At 47.5% G+C, this 22,279-nt stretch overlaps 1 protein-coding gene across 1 annotated transcript in view; it reads right to left on the bottom strand.

Annotated features, from left to right (window-relative positions):
- otog (otogelin) overlaps positions 1–22,279 on the bottom strand; it is a 431,253-nt gene that overhangs the window by 20,080 nt on the left and 388,894 nt on the right. Inside the window, exons 56-59 of the mRNA XM_072517704.1 lie at positions 17,683–17,861; positions 15,927–16,031; positions 12,134–12,253; positions 1,778–1,823 (exon numbers count right to left, since the gene is read on the bottom strand). Coding sequence (XP_072373805.1) covers positions 1,778–1,823; positions 12,134–12,253; positions 15,927–16,031; positions 17,683–17,861 — 450 coding nt within the window. The remainder of the gene's footprint in view (positions 1–1,777; positions 1,824–12,133; positions 12,254–15,926; positions 16,032–17,682; positions 17,862–22,279) is intronic.

Genomic DNA, 22,279 nt, shown 5'->3' with positions numbered 1-22,279 from the left:
TCTGAAAGATTACATGAGGGTATGAGATGCAAGCTGTAAGTCAAAATACCACAAAAATAATTTTCCTTTCTCTCTCTTGGCTCTCTGAAAGTTACCTAATTACCTGGGTGGGTAAAGGCACATTCTGGTTCATGGGGAGTGGCAATTTAGGTGTGTGACCAATTTGAGATATTGAACTCCCTTCAAAAGAATCTGGAGTAAAAACGTCAAATGTAACAGAGTCAGTTTGATTATTGTCAAAAATGCCATGAGTGCTGTTACTGGTGTAATATAGTGGACAAGTCCAAGTAAATGAATAGAGAACAAGACCATGATGAGTGTCAGAATGAACACAGGTCAGAATTTTGTTTGGATATGATGGTGAATAATGGATTGGATTCGGGTTTAGATTATCAGACGCAGCTGCAGCTGACTATCTGCCTCCAAATTAAGATGAGCTAACTAGAAAAATAGATGGATATTAATTTGGAAATCAAGCATCAAGAATATGGTTAATAATTGAAAGTGTAGATAATGAGAGCAGAGACAAGCTGCAGTAATTGCACTTTGAAAAGGGATGCAATTATTGCTTGAAAGGATCTTGCCGTTACTGGCCTCTGCTATTATCCGAACAACAATTACTTATTGGAACTTCATCAATGGCAAAAGAAATGGAACATTTTATTTTTGTCACCATTGAGCTTACAATAAGTTTCAGAATATTTAGAGACAACATGCTGTAGATATTGAGATAAATATCAAACTGAGATAGAAAGCTGCATGCAGAAAGATACTTTATACTTTCATTTGTACATGCAAGTGCCTGAAAAACATAGTGACTGTGGAAACTGCAAATGATTTCAGAATGGTGGCATTACATGTCAATGATGAGGTTTGTTGCCATGCAGTGGACTTTTAAATAAATGGATAAAAGATTGCTGTGAAAATGGTTACCTCTCAAGTTTCCTCTTCTCCAAATATTTGCATTCCAAAACTTAATTGGAAAAAATATTCCTCAAAAGATATCAGTGCAACTTATAGAAAGAAGAATGATTTGATTTACATCTAAAGTTAGATTGAAGTTTTGATTGAGAATGCAAAGGCATATAATTTTACGTGTCTCTATCTGTTTTGGGTTTGTAAGACTGGGTTGTCATTCACAAATTAAGTAGCTTTTCAACTTGCCAAACGGGTGTAAAGCCAGCACTGAGGATCAGTCACCGGTTTGAAATGAAAATTGGTTCTCCAATGAGTGGGCTTCCCCCAAATACCATTATACACCACAGGTGGAATTCTCCGGTGCGGCAGCCGCGTCGTCCTGCGTGGCGCAACACTGCCGGCAGCGGGATTCTCCCTTCCCACGGCCAGCCAATGGGGTTTCCCACTGTGGCCGCCCCAGTATGTCGGGAAACCCGTGGGTGTGGGTGCACTGCCGGCGGACCGGAGGATTCCGCCGATGGAGAATTCTGCTGCACATGTGGCATGTTGAAACTCTTCCTTATAGTATGCTGCTGTCAATGGTCCATCACCTGTGTCTATTTAAATGATGGTGTATCCTTGTTGTGCCCTATCATAATAAAATAAACTGTTCCTGAATTCACTGGCAACAGATTGTAAGCATTAGGTTACAAACACTGATACTGAAACAGTTGTGCATTAAAATGGGAACGCTGAGACTTATAACTTACTTATTTCAAGAATGCCAACACTTTGTGTGTGCTGTTGATTTTTCTACAGTAAAAATAACCAAGCAATTTTAACTTGTCGCTGACCAAGTCCCAGTTAAATTTGTACTCACAGCTTTTACAGCAACCATCCATGTATGCAATAACTGATCCTCCAGTCTGAAGAAGAAAAGCTTCAGTTACTACCAGTATTAACAAAAGCTGAACTGTGCATATCAAAATTAAATCCAAGATTATGTGCTGGGAGATAGAATTTAATCAAAACTGAAACATCTTTTCAAAAAATTCATTCATAGGATGTGGGTCTCGCTGGCTAGGTCAGCATTTGTTACCCATCCCTAATTGCCCTTGAGAAGGTGGTGGGTGAACTACCTCCGTGATCCACCGCAGTCCATGAGGTGTAGGTACACCCACAGTGTGTGAGGAAAGGATTTTGCCTCAGTGACAGTAATGGAATGGTGATATATTTCCAATTCAGGATGGCGAGCGGCTTGGAGCATAACTTCCAGGTGGCGTTGTTCCTATGTGTCTGCTTCCTTTTTCCTTTGAGCATTTTTGGGTTGTGAAGATGCTGTTGAAGCAGGCTTGGTGAGTTCTTGCAGTGCACTGTTGCCATTGCGCATCAGTGGTGGACAGAGTACTTGTTTGTGGAAGGGGTGCTAATCAAGCAGGTTGGATGGTGTCAAGCTTTTTGAGTGTTGTTAGAGCTGCACTTATCCAGGCAAGTGAAAGATATTCCATCACACTCCTGAATTGTGCCCTATAGATGGTGGACAGGATTTGGGGAGTCAGGAGGTGAGTTACTCACTGCAGAACTCCCAGCCACTGACCTTCGCTTGTAGCCACCGTATATATACATATATCTGGTCCAGCTCCATTTCTGGTCAATGATAGTGGGGGATTCAGTGATCGTGATGCCATTAAATGTCAAGGAGAGATGGTTGGACTATCTCTTCTTGGAGACAGTCATTGCCTGACACTTGTGTGACACAAATGTTACTTGCCACTTGTCAGCCTAAGACTGGGTAATGTCCACTTCTTGTTGCAATTGGACAAGGACTCCTCCAGTATTTGGAGTCATGAATGGTGCTGAACATTGTGCAGTTGATTGTTTCCCACGCTTAGAACGGAGGGGGGAGGGGGAGAGCCTGTGGATGGGGAGCGGGAGAGGGGGGTGTGCCACACAATGGGAGGAGTCGAAGGGGAGGCGGGAGTGGCCGGGGTCAACAGGAGTCAGCTGACTTGCGGAAGTGCAATGGGGGGAGTAAACCAGCTAGGATGAGTCCTAGCCCGGGGGGGGGGGGGGGGGGGGGAATCGAGTTGCTGCTGCTAAGGTCAAGGAGGAGCTGGAGCGAGTGGGGTGGGGGTGGGGGGGTGTCGAGACAGGGGTATTCCGCTGTGGGGAACGGGCCGTGTGTGGGGTGCGGGCACGTGGCTGGCCGAGGAGGGGTCATGGCTAGTCGGCGGGGGAGGGGGGTGGGTAGCCCCCTGATCCGGCTGATAACTTGGAATGTAAGGGGACTGAATGGGCCAGTTAAGCGGGCCCGCGTGTTCACGCACCTGAAGGGGCTCAAGGCGGATGTGGTTATGCTCCAGGAGACACACCTGAAGGTGGCAGACCAGGTAAGACTGAGAAAAGGGTGGGTAGGTCAGGTGTTTCACTCGGGGCTAGATGCCAAAAATCGAGGGGTGGCGATCTTGGTGGGAAAGAAGGTGTCATTCGAGGCGTCGAGCATTGTGGCAGATAATGGCGGTAGGTACATAGTGGTAAGAGGTATGTTGCAGGGAGAGAGGATGGTACTGGTCAATATGTATGCTCCGAACTGGGATGATGCGGGTTTTATGCGGCGTATGTTGGGTCGGATCCCAGACTTGGAAGTGGGGGCCCTGATAATGGGGGAAGACTTTAACACGGTGTTGGATCCGGCACTGGATCGCTCCAGGTCCAGGATGGGTAGGAAGCCAGCGGCGGCTAGAGTGTTGAGGGGATTTATGGACCAAATGAGAGGGGTGGACCCTTGGAGATTTGCAAGGCCGGGGGGCTAGGGAATTTTCATTCTTCGCACATGTCCATAAGGCTTATTCTCGAATCGACTTTTTCATTTTGAGTAGGGCGCTGATAGCGAGAGTAGAGGATACCGAGTATTCGGCAATAGCCATTTTGGACCACACCCCGCATTGGGTGGACTTGGAGATGGGGGAGGAGAGGGACCAGCGCCCGCTGTGGCGCTTGGAGGTGGGGCTGTTGGCGGACGAGGAGGTGAGCGAGCGGGTCTGAGGAAGTATAGAGAGGTACTTGGAGACCAACGACAACGGGGAGGTCCAAGTGGGGATGGTATGGGAGGCACTGAAGGTGGTGGTGAGGGGAGAGCTGATCTCCATTAGGGCCCACAAGGAGCAGGGGGAGAGGGAGAGGCTGGTGGGGGAGATGGTGAGGGTAGACAGGAGGTATGCGGAAGAACCTGAGGAAGGATTGTTGAGGAAGAGGCGCAGCCTCCAGGCCAAATTCAACCTGGTGACCACCAGGAAGGCGGAGGTGCAGTGGAGGAATGCCCAGGGGGCGGTCTACGAGTCTGGGGAAAAGGCAAGCCAGATGCTGGCGCATCAGCTTTGGAAGCGGGACGCAGCTAGGGAGATCGGGGGAGTTAAGGACAGGGGAGGGAGCATGGTGCGGAGTGGGGTTGGCATCAATGGGGTCTTCAGGGATTTCTACGAGGAATTGTACCGATCCAAGCCCCCACGGGAGGAGGGAGGGATGGGCCGTTTCCTGGACCAACTGAGGTTTCCAAAGGTGGAAGAGGGACTGGTGGCGGGACTGGGGGCCCCGATTGGGCTGGAGGAGCTGATCAAAGGGATAGGAAGCATGCAGGCGGGGAAGGCACTGGGGCCGGACGGTTTCCCGGTCGAGTTCTATAAAAAATATATGGACCTGTTGGACGCGCTGTTAGTTAGGACCTTTAATGAGGCAAGGGAGGGGGGGCTTTACCCCCGACGATGTCCTTGATCCTGAAGCGGGACAAGAATCCCCTGCAATGTGGGTCTTACAGACCGATGTCCTTGCTAAATGTAGATGCCAAGGTGCTGGCGAAGGTCTTAGCCACGAGGATTGAGGATTGTGTGCCGCAGATCATCCATGAAGACCAGACGGGGTTTGTGAAGGGGAGACAGTTGAACGTGAATGTGCTGAGGCTTTTGAACGTTATCATGATGCCGGCGAGGGAAGGGGAGGCGGAGATAGTGGTGGCGATGGACGCTGAGAAAGCCTTCGATAGGGTAGAGTGGGGGTACCTGTGGGAGGTGCTGAAGAGGTTCGGGATTGGGGAGGGGTTTGTCAGGTGGGTTAGGCTGTTGCATGAGGTCCCGATGGCGAGTGTGGCCACAAATAGGAGGAGGTCCGAGTACTTTCGGTAGCACCGAGGGACGAGACAGGGGTGTCCCCTGTCCCCCCTGCTCTTCGCACTGGCGATTGAACCCCTGGCTATGGCACTGAGAGAGTCGAGGAACTGGAGGGGGTTGGTGCGGGGTGGGGAGGAGCATAGGGTGTCGCTTTATGCGGACGACCTGCTGCTGTATGTGGCAGACCTGGTGGGAGGAATGCCAGAGGTAATGAGGATCCTGAGGGAATTCGGGGACTTTTCGGGGTACAAGCTCAATATGGGGAAGAGCGAGCTGTTCGTAGTTCAGCTAGGGGACCAGGAGAGGGGGATTGGCGAGCTCCCACTTAAAAGGGTGGAGAGGAGCTTCAGATATTTGGGGGTCCAGGTGGCCAGGAGCTGGGGGGCCCTGCATAGGCTTAACTTTACAAGGCTGGTGGAGCAAATGGAGGAGGAGTTCAAGAGGTGGGACGCATTGCCGCTGTCCTTGGCGGGTAGGGTGCAGTCAATCAAAATGACGGGGCTCCCAAGGTTTTTGTTCCTGTTCCAGTGCCTCCCCGTGTTTATCCCGAAGGCTTTTTTCAGGCGGGTTAACAGGAGTATAATGGGGTTTGTGTGGGCACGAGGGACTCCGAGGGTGAGAAGGGTGTTCCTGGAGCGGAGTAGAGATAGGGGGGGCTGGCGCTGCCCAACCTCTGTGGGTACTACTGGGCCACCAATGCGACGATGGTGTGCAAGTGGGTGATGGAGGGGGAGGGGGCTGCATGGAAGAGGCTGAAGACGTCGTCCTGTGTGGGTACGAATCTGGGGGCGCTGGCAACGGCGCCGCTGCCGCTCCCTCCAAGGAGGTATACCACGAGCCCGGTGGTGGTGGCGGCCCTCAAGATTTGGGGGCAGTGGAGGCAGCATAGGGGGGAAGTTGGGGCCTCGGCGTGGACCCCATTACGGGGGAACCACCGGTTCGCCCCAGGAAGAGCAGGTGGAGGGTTTTCGGGCTGGCACAGGGCAGGGATACGAAGGTTGGGGACCTGTTTGATAACGGGAAGTTCGCGAGCTTGGGTGAGCTGGAGGAGAAGTATGGGCTCCCCCCGGGGAACACCTTCAGGTACTTACAAGTAAGGGCGTTTGCCAGACGGCAGGTGGTGGAATTCCCACGGCTACTGCCACACACAGTACAGGACAGGATGCTCCCGGGGGGGTGGGTGGGAGTGGGGAAGATCTCGGAAAATTACCAGGTGATGCAGGAGGAGGAGGAGGCCTCGGTGGTGGAGTTGAAAGGTAAGTGGGAGGAGGAGTTGGGAGAGGAGATCGAAGAGGAGACGTGGGCAGATGCCCTAGGGAGGGTGAACTCTTCCTCTTCGTGCACGAGGCTCAGCCTCATACAGTTTAAGGTGCTGCACAGGGCACACATGACCGGGACAAGGATGAGCCGGTTCTTTGGGGGTGAGGACAGGTGTGTTAGGTGCTCAGGGAGCCCAGCAAATCACACCCATATGTTCTGGGCATGCCCAGCGCTGGAGGAATTTTGGAAGGGTGTAGCGAGGACGGTGTCGAGGGTGGTAGGGTCCAGGGTCAGACCGGGCTGGGGGCTTGCAATATTTGGGGTGGCAGAGGAGCCGGGAGTGCAGGAGGTGAAAGAGGCCGGAATTCTGGCCTTTGCGTCCCTGGTAGCCCGGCGAAGCGTGGAATCCTGGATCAGCGATATGGCAGGGTTCATTAAATTGAAGAGGGTGAAATTCGCCTTGAGAGGGTCGGTACAAGGGTTCTTTAGGCGGTGGCAACCATTCTTAGACTTTCTGGCAGAACGATAGACATTGGTCAATGGCAGCAGCAGCTCGGGCGGGTGGGGGGGGGGGGGGGGGGCGGGGTGGTCTACTTTATTTTTGTTTGTGTTATTTACACTGGAGGGTTTGAGGGGGTGTATACACCGTTGTGTTAAGTCGGGGTGTTAATGTTAATTTATTATTTATGTACAGAGGGGGGGGTTTGGGGGTTGCTTTTTTAGATTGTGTTTTGTACTTAACCCTGTTGGGTTCTTTTTTCTTTCTCATTTTGTTCTTGATATTTTATGAAAACCTTTAATTAAAATTATCTAAAAAAAACCATTGTACAGTCATTAGCGAACATCTCCACTTCTGTCCTTAAGATGGAAGGAAGGTCATTGAAGAAGAGCTGAAGATGGTTGGGCCAAGAACACTACCCTGAAGAACTCCTGCAGTGATGTCCTGCAGCTGAGATGATTGATCACAAACAACCACAACCATCTTCCTTTGTGCTAGGTATTATACCATATGTGAAGTTTGAATCAGTGCATTAAAAATCTATTTAAAGTGATTTGATGATAATAATGGCAGCATTATTATAATTATACAAGAACAACTCAAAGTTCTTGACATTAGTTACTAAACTGAATGTCCAAGCTTTTATCTTTGTGCGCCACATACATGTTAGGTTGACACAGTGGTTAGCACTGCTGCCTCACAGCGCCAGGGACCCGGGTTCAATTCCGGCCTTGGGTGATTGTGTGTCTGCGTGGGTTTCCTCCAGGTGTCCTGGTTTCAATCCAAAGATGTGCAGGCTAAGTGGATTGGCCACGATCAATGTGCAGGGCTACGGGGATAGGGCGGAAGACTGGGCCTAGGTCGAGTGCTCTTTCGGACTTTTGGTGCAGACTCGGTGGGCTGAACGGCCTCCTTCTGCACCATATTGCGCCCAGCATGGATCTGGGCATGTTAGGTAAATAGCGCAAAAACCGAGCTTTGCGCTGGGCGTGAACCAGTTTGCAATTGACCTCTCACTCCAGGTGACGAGTTCCAGATCTCATCCAAAAATGGCGAGCATATTTGCATTCATTTGAATCTCATCAGCGAGATTGAAGTCGAATGCAGCAGCCTCCTTGGAATTAACTGACTCCCCAGCAGCAGCCATGCGGGCATCATTTAGTTCTCCTTTATAAAAACGTGAAGTTGGCACAATGGTTGCTGAGGGGAAGTGAGGAGGTGAGGAGACATTTCCATTTTCTGGCATGTAGCTCAAGAGCCCTCAGCTGGGTTGGTCTTGGTGGGATGGATGAAGCTTTCCAGGTCAGGGGTCTCCCCGAGCCAGAGTTTGAGGGGCTTTGCGTCTGTGTTATCTTTAAATATTCTGGAGACCCATAACAGATGCAACCACTGCTTCAGCCTGTCTGTCCTACTAAACACTTCCAGGACAGAGCCTTGCTGTGGCTTTAATACTGTAAGTCAATCTCACTCCCATTGTCTCTGACCAGCCTCTAGCTTCACAGTTGAAGGCTATTGCAAATGACAAATTAGCCTTGTTAGTTGTGAGCGCACTGTGTTAATGGCTAATGTGATATATGGATTGTTAAGTAGTTTTGTATGAAGGCATTATTGACCGTTTGATAAACAAAAATATTCTCAACTCTCAAGGGCCGGTACACATGCCATGTCTCAGAGGAGGATTAGTGCATAGTATTTCAAGAAAAGCTTGAAGCCCGAACATTGTGCCTGAACTCTTGGAGCATCAGCTCCATAGGGGCAGCTGCGAGCAATCAAACTCTAAAGAGCTGGACTTTAGCACTGGAGATATCCTCACGACCAAAGGGTAAGTGTGTGGACCAGGGGAGGGGACCTGAGCACGGTCTACCTAATGTTCCCAGCAGAGATTTGGGGTATGGGGTCTAGAGGCTCCTGATGTGGCCGAGGATGAAAGGGCAGGACAAAGTTTGCCAGCACAACTGGCTCACTGGATGGGACTCTGAGAGAAGATGGGACAGTCATTATAAGGGTGGTGGAGGCTAATGCTGGGGGCTCTGTTGTTTGTAGTATACATAAACGATTTGGAGGAAAATGTAGCTGGTCTGATTAGTAAGTTCGCGGATGGCACCAAAGTTGGTGGAGTGACAGATAGTGTTGAGGATTGTCAGAGGATTCGGAAAGACATAGATAGGTTGGAGACTTGGTAGAGAAATGGCAAATGAAGTTTAATCTGGACAAGTGTGAGGTAATCCATTTTGGTAGGTCTAATATTGAGGGGAAATATACAGTAAATGGCAAAACTCTTAGGAATCTAAAAAGTCAGATAGATCTGTGTCTACAGGTCCACAGATCGTTGACAGTGGCAACACAAGTGTACAAGGTAGTCAAGAAAGCATATGGAATGCTTGCCTTCATTGGATGGGGCATCGAGTGTAAAAATTGGCAAGTCATGTTACAGTTGTGTACAACCCTGGTAAGGCCGCACTTGGAATATTGTGCACAATTCTGGTCGCCACCCTACCAGAAGGATATGGAGGCTTTGGAAAGGGTGCAGAGGTTTACCAGGAGGTAGCCTGGTTTGGAGGGTGTAGCAATGTGGAGGGGCTGAATAGACTTGGACTATTTTCATTAGAGTGAAGGAGGCTGACGGGTGACCTGGTAGAGGTTTACAAGATTATGAGAGGCATGGATAGAGTGGTTGGGCATGCACTCTTCCCCATGGTGGAGGGGTCAGTCACCTAGGGGCATAGGTTTAAGGTCCTTGCGGACAAAGTTTAGAGGAGATGTGCAAGGCAGGTTTTTTTACTCAGAGGGTGGTGAGTGCCTGGAATGCGTTGCCAGGGGAGGTTGTGGAAGCAGATACATTAACGGCATTCAAAAGGCATCTCGACAAGTACATGGATAGGATAGGTATAAAGGGATACCGGCACTAGGAAATGCTGAGGGTTGTCGCCAAGAGTGGTATCATGACCAGTACAGGCTTGGAGGGCTGAAAGGCCTGTTCCTGTGCTCTATTGTTCTTTTATTTCCGATCTGACGTTCCTGGGATTGTCAGCCTCGCTCCTTCTCCAAATCCTTACAGGTAGAAAAGATGGATGGTGATGTCGGTCCCGCAGCGGCTTCCCTCGCATTCCTGGTGAAAGCCCAGGTGACCAGACGCTGGAGAAGGCAGCAGCGAAGATGCCAGCTGGAGGCAGCACCCCATGTGCAGGGTTGCAGGAGCCCGCCACACACCCTGAAGACCCAGCCGCCCATAAGACTGAGGAGGAACCCAGAGGGTGAGGCCAGTGATGATGTCATTGGTCTTTCGATGAGATGACAGACAGCATATGCCGTAGAAGACTCCGTCTTAGAAGTGAAACAGGGAGGCACCTGTGCCACATCCTTGCAGACTTGGCACCTCGTGAAGAAGAATGACATCCGCTCCCGGTGGCTGTGAAGGTCACTGCAGCCCACAGCTTTTATGCCACAAGTTCATTCCAGGACTCGAGGGGGGACCTGTGCGGCATTTCACAAACTAAAGACTACAGGTGCATCCAGGAGGTAATGGATGCTCTGTATGCCTGGGCATCAGACTTTAGCACCTTCTGGTGGTGCCCTGCAATTCACCCCCCAGAGGGTATCCAGCTTTGTGGTGGTCTGCTGTGTTCTTCACAACCAGGCATAGCAGCAGGGTGACATGCTAGAGGAGGAGAAGGATCATGCGGCCTTGTCAAAGGAGGTGGCAGACCAGAAGGGGTTGAAGGAAAACCCAGGCAGGGGCCAGAGCAGTGCCCCCAAGGATGAAAGACAGTGGCGGCAAAGGTCCAACATGCCCAGAGGACTAGGGAGGCCCTCATACTCATCAGATTCCAATAGGATGAGGCTATGCCCATCAACTCAAACCCCCCCCCCATTTCCCTCCTTCCACCCAATTGCCCCCCCATTTCCCTCCTTCCACCCAATCCCCTCTCCTCCCCCACTTCCATCCTTCCCCCGCAATCTCCCCTCAAATCCCCCAATATCCCCCCATTCCCGCCCCCATCACACTGCCCCCTCCCAGATCACCCTGTTCCACCCTCCAAGGGTCTGTGTAACATCACTCCAGGGTGATGGGCGTGGGTCAGCACTGTCAGCAGGTCATTATACAGGACAGGAGAGTGATGATAACTCGCTTTGAGGAAAGCTCTGGTGCTTCTCAGTATCTGTAAAAGTATTTCTGCTAATAGCGTGTTCACACCAATCCTCTGAATGGAGTCTGCATCGCTTTGTTTGATCTTGGGCCACTGTTTCCAGGGGTCAAGGGTTGTGGGGAGCGTTCGGCAATAGGGGCTGGGGGTGTAGGCAAGCCCGCTGTGTAGATTAAAGTGACATAAGCTTCACATGTATAAGGTGTAATAGCGAATATTGGACATTTCCATTCCCTCTAGCTATAGTTACTGACCCCCTGGTGCCCACGCAGTCCTCCTCAATCTTCTTGATCTTTTGTGCTATGTCTCGGTGTGTCCCCAAGATGCACATCAGAGGTGGAGTCAACGCGATGACTTCCACGTCCTGTGGCCCTTGATGCCCTTGGTGGACATTCTCTGGAGAGCCTGGAGCCAGAGCACCCCAGCCAACTTCTTGGTGTCACAGGTGTCACCATGCCACCCGTTGTCTTGAGATGCAATGGTGTCAGGAAGGGGGAATTCAGAAGAATTGGAGAATGCCTTAGTGTCCTTGGTGGAAGGCCCAGGGTTGGACCCAGCACAACCCAAATCTTGGGTCCATTAAATTGGGCCCTGGTTTTTCTTGGTTTCTGTACGAGATGCGTTATTTTATGGCCATTGCTATATGAAGCCCACCATTGTCAGCTTGGCTAATATCCAGCTGTGTAGGAATTATAGATAGCAAACTCACTTGTGAATGTGTCTATTGGTTATCTAGCAAGTAGTGTCAACAGGCCATTTCAACAAAATAATTCTTCAAAGTAACATGCAGTCATGATAGTGCTTTAGTGGCATCCTGTGCCTTGAAGTAGGAGGTAGCAGGCTCAGACCCATAATTCCACCACATTATTATCAGCAAATCTCTGTTAGGCCATACTAAATCAAACAAAAATATTCAAGTGTCTACCTTTAACTGTCATTTCACCCAGAGTGCTGTCCAGAAATTCTGATATTGATGAGCAGGTGCACAATAATTTAGCTTCACTTGCACTGTAGCAACTTTATGTAAAGGGATAAATTGTTCCAATCTAAAATGACTTTATTTGGATATGTACTTAATTGTGTTCTCATCTCAATGGTATGTTGATTAGTGTAAAATGACCTGTAGTATTAAATCCCCATTAGAGCATGTTGATATGTGACAAACCTACCTTTAAGCATTCAGTTTCATTGAAAGGTGGACAGCTAATATTCAACGTGATCAAGACAGGTCCTGAGACTGTGTCTGTGCAATCATGCCTGACACAATTGGACAACCAAGATGTTCCTGGCTATTAGAAGAAGAAAAAAAACTTAAATGAGATAAAATACGGGCTAGAATGCTCCGGCTGTTGGGATTCTCTTTTCCTACTGGCAGCGCAACCCCATGGGTTTCCTGGTGGTGTGGGTTACCTTCTATGGGAAATCTCATTGACAAGTGGTGGGAAGAGAGAATCCCGCCACCAGCGAATGGCGTGCTGCCGGGAAACACACGGCTGGGGGACCGGAGAATCCTGCCTATTGATTTTATAAGGATTGTATATAACAGCATAAATTTTCTTCTCACTGCTAAAATTCATTTCCTGAAGTTAAATGAAAGGAAGAGAAAATATCAGGTTGTAAATTAGGATGATATGAGAAATGTAGCTTACCAAATACATATCTGGATTTGTCTGATGAAATTTTCTCATAAAGTATATTTTTTGTGATGACACATCTTCATATGGAGAATACCTTCGCAAGACCTACTGCACTCTCGAACTGTAAGGCATTAGTTAAACAGTTCTGCTGCATGAGAAAGGTTGAGTATTATTCCGGCCTTGCTCATTGCTGGGACCATCTGGTCCCACCGAAGGTCAATGGACCTTTGGCTTGGATGCCCAATCTCCCGTGGCGGTTCCTGCTACAACAGGGCTGGAAAATCAGGCCAGCCAAAGTATTGTCAATGTAAACGATAGTTCTTCCAATTGCCATCATAAAATATCTATGAACTGTCCCATACTGCAATGACAGGTGCCACAAGGATGGAACAATCTCTGGACATTGCACTCTAGAAAGTCGATGGACTCTAGAAAGTGTATTTTAAGCTCAGAAATTTATCAAATTTACACATAATGATGTCAGTTGAAGAACAGTACTAATATGAAATTAAAACATTTAAAGTTTTTTTGCCAGGACAGTCTTCTCCCAGCTCAGCAGGTAAATGTTTAGTGAGCAAAAGGTCTCACATTCAGTCCCTTTCCTAATGAGCTATTTGGCCTTAGCTTGTCAGAAGTTGGAGTACTGGAATTAACGTAAGCATAACGAGAGAAGGGGGGGAAATCAACTTCTCGAGAAGGTATTAACTCTTAGTACAGTTCCATGACCACTCTTTGGCACCTAAATGAGTGTGAGCACTATTGATTTTGGGCCTGATCCGTTGAATTGGTGTCTGATAGTACAAGCTCAATTCTGTCCTCAACTGAGGCGAAATTCTCCCCCAACGGCGCGATGTCCGCCGATTGGCGCCAAAAACGGCGCTAATCAGACGGGCATCGCGCCGGCCCAAAGGTGCGGAATGCTCCGCATCTTTGGGGGCCGAGCCCCAACATTGAGGGGCTAGGCCGGCGCCGGAGGGATTTCCGCCCCGCCAGCTGGCGGAAACGGCGTTTGTTGCCCCGCCAGCTGGCGGAAATGGCGTTTGGTGCCCCGCCAGCTGGCGCGGAAATGCGGCGAATGCACGGGCGCGTCAGTGGCCGCCGACAGTTTCCCGCGCATGCGCAGTGGGGAGAGTCTCTTCCGCCTCCGCCATGGTGGAGGCCGTGGCGGAGGCGGAAGGGAAAGAGTGCCCCCACGGCACAGGCCCGCCCGCGGATCGGTGGGCCCTGATCCCGGGCCAGGCCACCGTGGGGGCACCCCCGGGGTCAGATCGCCCCGCGCCCCCCCCAGGACCCCGGAGCCCGCCCACGCCGCCTGGTCCCGCCGGTAAATATCAGCTTTGATTTACGCCGGCGGGACAGGCAATTTCTGGGCGGGACTTCGGCCCATCCGGGCTGGAGAATTGAGCGGGGGGTCCCGCCAACCGGCGCAGCCCGATTCCCGCCCCCGCCCAATCTCCGGTACCGGAGACTTCGGCGGGGGCGGGGGCGGGATTCACGGCGGCCAACGGCCATTCTCCGACCCAGCGGGGGGTCGGAGAATGACGCCCCTGATCTCCACACAGATGCACTTCCAGCAGGGGTCGCTGGGTAATAATCAGGAGTGGAAATGCAAGCAGATTTTTTCTTTCCTTACCTAGAGATATTGAGGGTAATTGCAATGATCCTACCATAAGTCTTCTTTAAATTAGCTATTGTAGTATGGACAGGGACAGAACTTGAGAACTTCTTAGAAAATTGCCAAGTTGTTCCTAAGCTGCAAATGTGTTATTTCTTATTCAAGCATCAAATTGCAAGTTGTGTAACAGTGTGGAATAGCAATGCATGAGAAAATGTAATGTGTCCAATGTGTGTCGTGATGTCCAAATTAACATTTAACTGCGTACATGATGTATTTTCCAATCCCAGACTTGTTTTTGCTAGAAGACACTTCACATTTTACAGATGTACATGCATCGAACAGTTCAGTTATATAGTCAGAAATCCGGTTCCTGGCCCACATATCAGACTGGCACCAATGTAAACACCTAAAGTAATAGAACTTCAGACTTAATCTTTCCCATAAACAAAAAGTGAAATGGAGCGGATGCTGGAAACCTGGTAACAAAAACAGAAAGATGTGAAAATACTCAGCAATCTAGCCAACAGCCGTGGAGGCACAAAAGTTGGATGTTTCAGGTCTTTCCTCAGTATTGACAGTCTTGGGGAAAGATCTTGGGTGGGATTCTCCATTCCTGCGGCTAACTGCCGGCTCAAATGGAGAATCCGCGGGAGGTTTACATGAAAAGAATCGGCGCAAACCCGTCACCGATTCCGGTACCGGTGAGGGGCTGGCATCGGCGCTGACCAAAACTCCTGCCTCCCGCGCTGTAAACGGCCAAAGAATGGGCGGGTCCCAGGCCGTGCATGCGCACGGCTGACAACCTGCAGCGGTTGCGCCATACAACATGGCACAGACCGTGCGTGGACCCAACCCGCCATCCGCGAGCCCACAGCCCAGCCCCTGGCCACTGCCATGATATGCAAACATGCAACCAATGAACACTCAGAATAGGACACAACCAATGGGCAGTCAGGACACTCAGAGGTGGCATCACCACAAGGGAGCATGACATAAACACTATAAAAGGGTTGAGCCACTCACACCCTGCCTCTTTCCACAGACAGATATCTAGAGAGTTAGACAGGGTTGATCAGCAGCATCACACCCAGCATGTGGCTTAGAGCAAGCTGGTACAGTTAGACTGAGTTACTACAGTTAGATTAGCAGAGAGTTGAACTTATTTGAGAACTGTGTTAATAGTTCAATAAAAACGTTGAATGCATTTCAGAGTCTGGAGCATCCTTTAGTTAAGACTGCATTTAGTAGCAGCCTGTGTTATCCGAAGCTGCATAACACAACAGCCATCCACCACCAGTCTCCCCAGCCATCGCAAAAGCCTCACCGGCACAGATTCTGGCCGGGTGGGTTGGCGCTGGACACCGACTGCAGCCACCATGCCAGGTTCACGTTTTGTGTGAGGACACGTGTCCCACGCCGTCGGGAACTCGGCCCATCAGGGGCGGAGCATTGCAAGTCAACCATCCGATGAGGCGGCAATAGCATTGCAACTGCGCACGGCGCCGTCTTGATGATGCCATTTCGGAGAGGGCAGAGAATCGCAAACCGCCGTCAAACCGGCACCAGCCCCGATTCCGGCATCGGAATCGAATCTCTGCCTGATTGCCGGTTAAGATATCGGCATCGGGCAACCGAGAATCCCGCCCCAGATATCTGAAATTTTGACTTCTGTATTCACTTAAATCTTATTTTATCTTTCTTATTTACCTTGCGCATGGTTGTAGTTTCATTCTTCAAGTTAGCCAGACAGGATACATTCTTGCAATGTCCACAACACGTTGTCAGGTCAGGAGGAGGAATATAAACCTGGTTCTGTTGAATAAGTTGATGGCAAATGTTTGTATGTTTCTTATGCAGTGTGCTGATAAATCACATTAATTAAATTTACTTATCTTTAAACTGTATAAAGCTAACTACATTATATTGAAATGTTGAGAAATTATATCGTTTGACTGAACTATCTTCATTTTAGTTTTTTCCTTATAGATTTACAAAGATAGCAACGCCATAACTGATTTACAAAAGTGGCAGTATAAAATATTTCTCTTCCTCCTTTCTCTGCCAAAGGTTCTTTCTTTACTTTTGTTTTCTTAAAGACAATGGGATGAATTTTCCACCTCCCCAGCCGCGTGTTCCTCGACTGCCCGCCGTTGCCGGCAGCGGGATTGTCCGTTCCCATCACCAGCCAATGGGATTTCCCATTATGGCCACCCCATGCCGCTGGAAACCCAGTGGAGTTGAGCCGCCAGCAGAACGAAGAATCCCACCAGTGGAAAATTCACCCCATTGTTTCCAGGCTTAACGTAGATCAACAAATAGCTGGGAAGCTCTACTACCTTGCCAACTGGGAGCAAGAGTCTGAATATATACTATTGAGTATATCATTTCACACATGATGCTTGATTCTAATTTAATATACCATACACAGAGCTATATTTTCAGCAGGATTCCTAGAAATCAGATGTATGTGCACTTTTCAATCCAGGAGCACGAGACCGACTGTAGAACCTGATTGTCACATGCACTTCGCAAAAACTTGATCAAATTTGGGATCATTTTGATCTGATGAACAAGTGGCGAGTTGAATCATTGGTGAGCCATCAGTACCTTGTTGATTGCTGAGACATCGTCACATCTCTCCCTTTGTTTTGAGATGGACAGTGAGTACTTACTCCAAACAAAATACTGCGGCTGCTGGAAATCTTAAATAAAAACAGAACATTTTGCAAATACTCACTAAGTCAGGCAGTGCCTGTGCAGAGAAAAAGTTCACGATGAAAGATCATTGGCCTGATAGATTAACTGGGTTTTTTTCTCTCTACAGATGCTGCTTGACCTGAATATTTGCTGCATTTCCTTTCTTCCAAAAGTAAACTCTTACTCACCACTTCTTCAATTGTTACATGCTTTGTGTTCTGACTTTCTTTTTATGACACATGGCAAAAAGATAAAGTTATCATAATCTCTCAAAATTTAATTTTATACATTCTGATAGATAGGTGCTCAAAGTCCAAGAATGTGCAGCCACTTAACAAGTGCAGACAGCTTTTACACTGCTTATGTCTTGGAGGTTAATTACTGGGGCCACCAGAAACAAGGCAAAATTCATTATTTTTGTCTTGTAACTTTTTTTGTTTGAATTCAGATAAGCATCTCCCAAATATGTGGAAGACGGTTTAGGATTCAAATGCTGATGTACATGCATCAGTTGATAACTTCGAAGAATAATTCACCAAAATGTTACCATCATTTATTTATAGTACTGAATGAAATGTATCACTCCTATTGAAAATTGCTGAATCAGATATTGGAATGAATGCCCAGTTATGTTAATTTTTTTATGAAAACCTTGTTACTGATTTTCTTTTCTTACTAGATCTTCTGGTTACCCCTTTAACCACATCATCAAGAAATGAAACAAAGACAAATAGTGTTGTAACATTGCTACTTCATGAGATATCACCATTTCACACTGAGCTGAGCAGTTGACCATTCTGACAAGTAGTAGATAGAAGCCAGTTTTGTTGTCCAGATTGTATGTACATTGTCTAGTGTAGCACATTCCATCTGCTTTATGCTCCACAATGGTCTGTCCAGGGTGTAATATACCTCTTTCCCCATCGATACAGACTTGGTCAATTCCTGTGATAAACAAAAAAAAAATAATGCCATATTTTCACCTGGCTGCCTTAGAGTTGGAGAACATGCACCAAATAACAATAGTCAAAACATAGATAGTGATGGTTTTCTTATGGTAGAACATGTAAATGCAATTAATAAAGAAATCATTGTCTGATTGCATTTTAAGATGAAATGTACAAATGGCAGTTATTTGAAACCTTCAACTAAGAATTCCTTTTTCAAATTTACATGGTTCATTCTTTGGACTTGCATAGATTGGAAGTAGCTAAGGATGGAAGAATGTACAAAAGGCCATCCTATCTGTTCATTTTTTCCTGTCTAAAATGTAAATGCATCCAATCACGGAAGTAACGATGTTCCTGAGAAAAATATAGTGTTATAATAATGCGCTTCATTATTTAATAGCCAATTCAAAGCTATGGAGGAGGAGGACGTTTTGTCTATTCTCACCAGTGGAATCACCCAATCCCACCAACAGAGAACCCCTGCGTTTCCCAGCAGTCGGGTAGGGGGGAGTGGGTGGATTCAATGGGAAATCCCATTGTCAGCAGTGGGACCAGAAGTCCCCACTGCAGATGAATGGCATGCGGGGGCAGGGTGGGGGGGGGGGGGGAGGAGGAGGCCTCTCGCTGCTGAGAAACCGTGGGATGTACAGGAAATCACCCCCCAAAATGTGGACTCCAAAACCCTCTATTGTGTGTATTCTAAAACTCTCTATCGTGTTCACTCTAAAACCCTCTACCACAAAAATGAGTTGATATCTTTGGTACTTCTAGCAATACTCAGAAGCTGCCATTCATGGAAAGAAGTTTAGTTAACCTCATTTGCTTTTATACATTTTGGTGATATGATCAAGAATAGTAAAGGATAAATCATGGGAACATAACCAATAGACTAAATTGAAAAGGAATTGCTTTTTTCCATGTGTATCTTTTATGTGCTTTTCATAACCATTTCAGAACAACCTAGAGAGAGTTGGCAGCAATGGAATATATATTTGTTGAGAATTTTGAAATAGCTCCTTAATATCCGTCATTTCTTGGGGTGGATTCTCCACCGCCCGCCGCGACACAGAGGCTCCTGATCTGAAGGAGAATCAAGTGTCAGGCTCGGGTTCCCCGCCAGTGATGGCAGCGAGCTACATGCCCCATTTTGGCACAAGGATGCAAATGGGTAATTTGCACCCATTTGTATCCAATTAATGGGCTGGAAGCCCAATTCTCCATGCCCCAGTGATGCTCCAGGCCTCTTAGCAGGGATTCACGCTGACATGGATTGCTGCCGGTATTTTCAAGCCTGGCTCTGATGCGGTGGATCCCACGGTGGGCCAAGGAGGCAAGTTTGTAATGTAGGTGCCCCACAAAGTCCATGGGAGGGCCAGATCCCCCTTACAATGAAAATTCACCCTCCCAATTACCCCCCCAGTCAGACCCCTCCCATCAGACTGCAGCACCCCCCCCCCACCCCCCAGCATCAGGTCCCCCCTGTTGTGTTCTCTGTTTAAAGTTGTCCACTTCTGGTAGCATGTTGTGTTATCTATTTTGCTTTACCTGGATGGTTTGGATGTGCAGTGTTGAATAAAGAACACAAAGCTTTCTTAACAAACAAAACTATAAATTTATTACACTACTAAGATTCGTTCAAATTCCTAAAGTAGAAAGTTTCTATATTAAACTATGCTATTTCTAACTAACATAACCATCAAGTGCTCCCTATCATGCCCCACTATCTTCTCCCAGAAGTCACACGATACATATTTATCTGTTCTGTGTTCCCTCTCGTGCTAAGAAGCATTATCATTAACTTGTTAACTCTTTACAACCCAGTCAATATACATATCATTACACCTCCATCAGAGATTCCTGATCAAGCCCCCCATCGATGACACCTGACAGAAAGCTGAAGAGCAGTCCAGGCAGTAGACTGAACAATCACTGCATTCTCACTTGCCCTTTCCTAACAATTGATGCCTCAGACAGAAGTGTTCAAAGCTGCAATCATTACGAGTGTCAGAGGCTTCTTCAAAAGCCCAGTACTCGCCAATGGGCTTCAAATCCCTTGACAGCCTTTGAAATGTAGATCTTCCATTCAATTTCACACAACAATACCTTTCATTAGCCAGTGATTGAGAGTTTAATTACTCTAGAGCCAGCTGCTTGGTGGATAGTTCATTGATCTTTCCCTTCATGCTTGAATGCATCTCCATTACCCTGCTTTGATGCTAACCACAATATCTATAAACACTCTTGCTACATTTGACAGCCCTTCACCACATCAACGGCAGCCAAGTACTTCCTGCAGTGAAAAAGAAGTCAAAGCACTTAGCTGCTTTTGATATTATAATTTCTTCTGTCTCAGCCTGGAAGTGACCCGATACTCTCTTCCTTTTTATATACTTACGGAAGTACAAGTAAATTGTTGTTTCAATGAATACTGTGCTGGTGTGGAATTCTAAAGTAAGGTTACCATAGTCTTTGTGGTAGTTATGGTAACAGATACATTTATATTTTGCTATTCAACTGCAAAAGTGTGTTACTGCTTTACAACAGGACAATAAATTTAGAGTTCAGCCCAAAGACATCTGAACGCAAAGATAATTATGTGGACAGATGATTTGGGAAAGAAATCCAAAAGTCTGTGACTTAGAAACTATCCTGTGATGATTGTACAGGAAGAGCTTTACCATCATCGAACCCCCCATCCAGGAGATCGCTATTGACCAGGCACTTAAAATGGCCCAGCCTCATAAAACATTAGGATGGCAACTGGTGAATGTCAGAGTCTGGGTATTCTGCAGCAACTAAAATCCTGATTTTACAAAGCCTTTCCACCACCCACAAGATACTGTCAAAATTGTAATGGAATACTCTCTACTTGTCTGGTTGAATGCAGCTCCAACAACACTGAAGCAACTCAAGACCATCCATTCAGCCCATCCTGTTTAACTGGCACCCTAGCCTGCTTTTTTGGCATCTCTTCCAACACAAGAAATATTCACCACTTCAGTACCCTGTTGTAATCTTTGTCAAGACCAGTAACCCTTAAAAAAAAAAAAAATCTGAAATCCCAATTATTTACTGAAAGAATGAAGCCACAAGATTCCACAGTTTAAAACAAAATAGTATTTACACGAGTCAGAATCATGTACATAATGTATTTTCCCTCCCACAGCCTGGAATCAGTAATTTTTGTATGGAAAGATGTGTGCCTTACCTACCCTTGGAATGCGTATTTCAATTAAACAATTCAGTAACATGCTTCCATGAGTTTCAAATAAAGAAAGTCATTCATTCTTACACAATTACCCTGAATCAACACAATGTCACAGACTTGGTCTCGTACATGCACACACATACACAAAGGTTGAATACAGGTAAAGATGGTGCACCTTTACAGTTAAATCAGTCTCGGACTTAAATTGCAGTCTCCAATGTGGTAGGCCTGTGGTTTCTTGAGAGCATTTGATGATTTAAAATTGAAGCAAGGATCTTGTAAAATGTAGTGTATACAGAAGGTTGTAATGTTTCTTCTGGTAGGTTGATTGACAGATAAACTTTGAAATTGGAAGAGTGTGGTTGCTCAAGGCAATACTAGGCAATAACTGAACAAGGGTTTATTGGTAACAAGTAAAGGTAAACTGTACACAGGCGCAGAATCACTTTAACAGGTCTCCACTCTCTGGCACCAGCAGCCATTCTGCTTGGGACCCATTGCTTTTTCTCCATTGGTTGGGGTCACGCGCTCCCGCGCAATAGGCCCCGAGCTGGTCACATGGACTGCGAGGGCTTGCGCCTTTAAGGGGCCAGGGTACCACAAAGAGGTTAGGTACTTTGGTTGTTGATGAATTGCAGCTAGTTTCAAAGTCTTGCTCTCGGACAGACGAATGACTGATGGTTTTTAAAATAATTTTTAAAAATAATCTTTATTGTCACAAGTTGGCATACATTAGCACTGCAATGAAGTTACTGTGACAAGCCCCTAGTTGCCACATTCCAGCGCCTGTTCGGGTACACGGAGGGAGAATTCAGAATGTCCAAATTACCTAACAGCACGTCTTTTGGGACTTGTGGGAGGAAACCCGAGCACCCGGAAGAAACCCACGCAGACACAGGGAGAATGTGAAGACTCCGCACAAACAGTGACCAAGCCTGGAATCAAAACTGGGACCCTGGCGCTGTGAAGCCACAGTGCTAGCCACTGTGTTGTTGTGCCGCCCACACGGCAAAGGCAAAAACTGCACAGCCTTATCAGCAGCTGTTGTCTGTCCCATGTTCTACAGTCTACCCAGGTCTATATCTTGGGATAATAAAGGATGTTAGTATCGGAAGCCAGTTTTGATCACATGGTTAACAACCATTGTCCAAGCAGAATGGATTGAAGCTAAAAGGCTACTATGCAATAGGTGATCAATGGTGATC

Source organism: Scyliorhinus torazame, chromosome 10 (genome assembly GCF_047496885.1).
Source record: "Scyliorhinus torazame isolate Kashiwa2021f chromosome 10, sScyTor2.1, whole genome shotgun sequence".
Lineage (NCBI taxonomy): Eukaryota > Metazoa > Chordata > Chondrichthyes > Carcharhiniformes > Scyliorhinidae > Scyliorhinus > Scyliorhinus torazame.
Note: the sequence above shows the minus strand (reverse complement) of the source record. Positions and strands in the feature narration are given on the sequence as shown.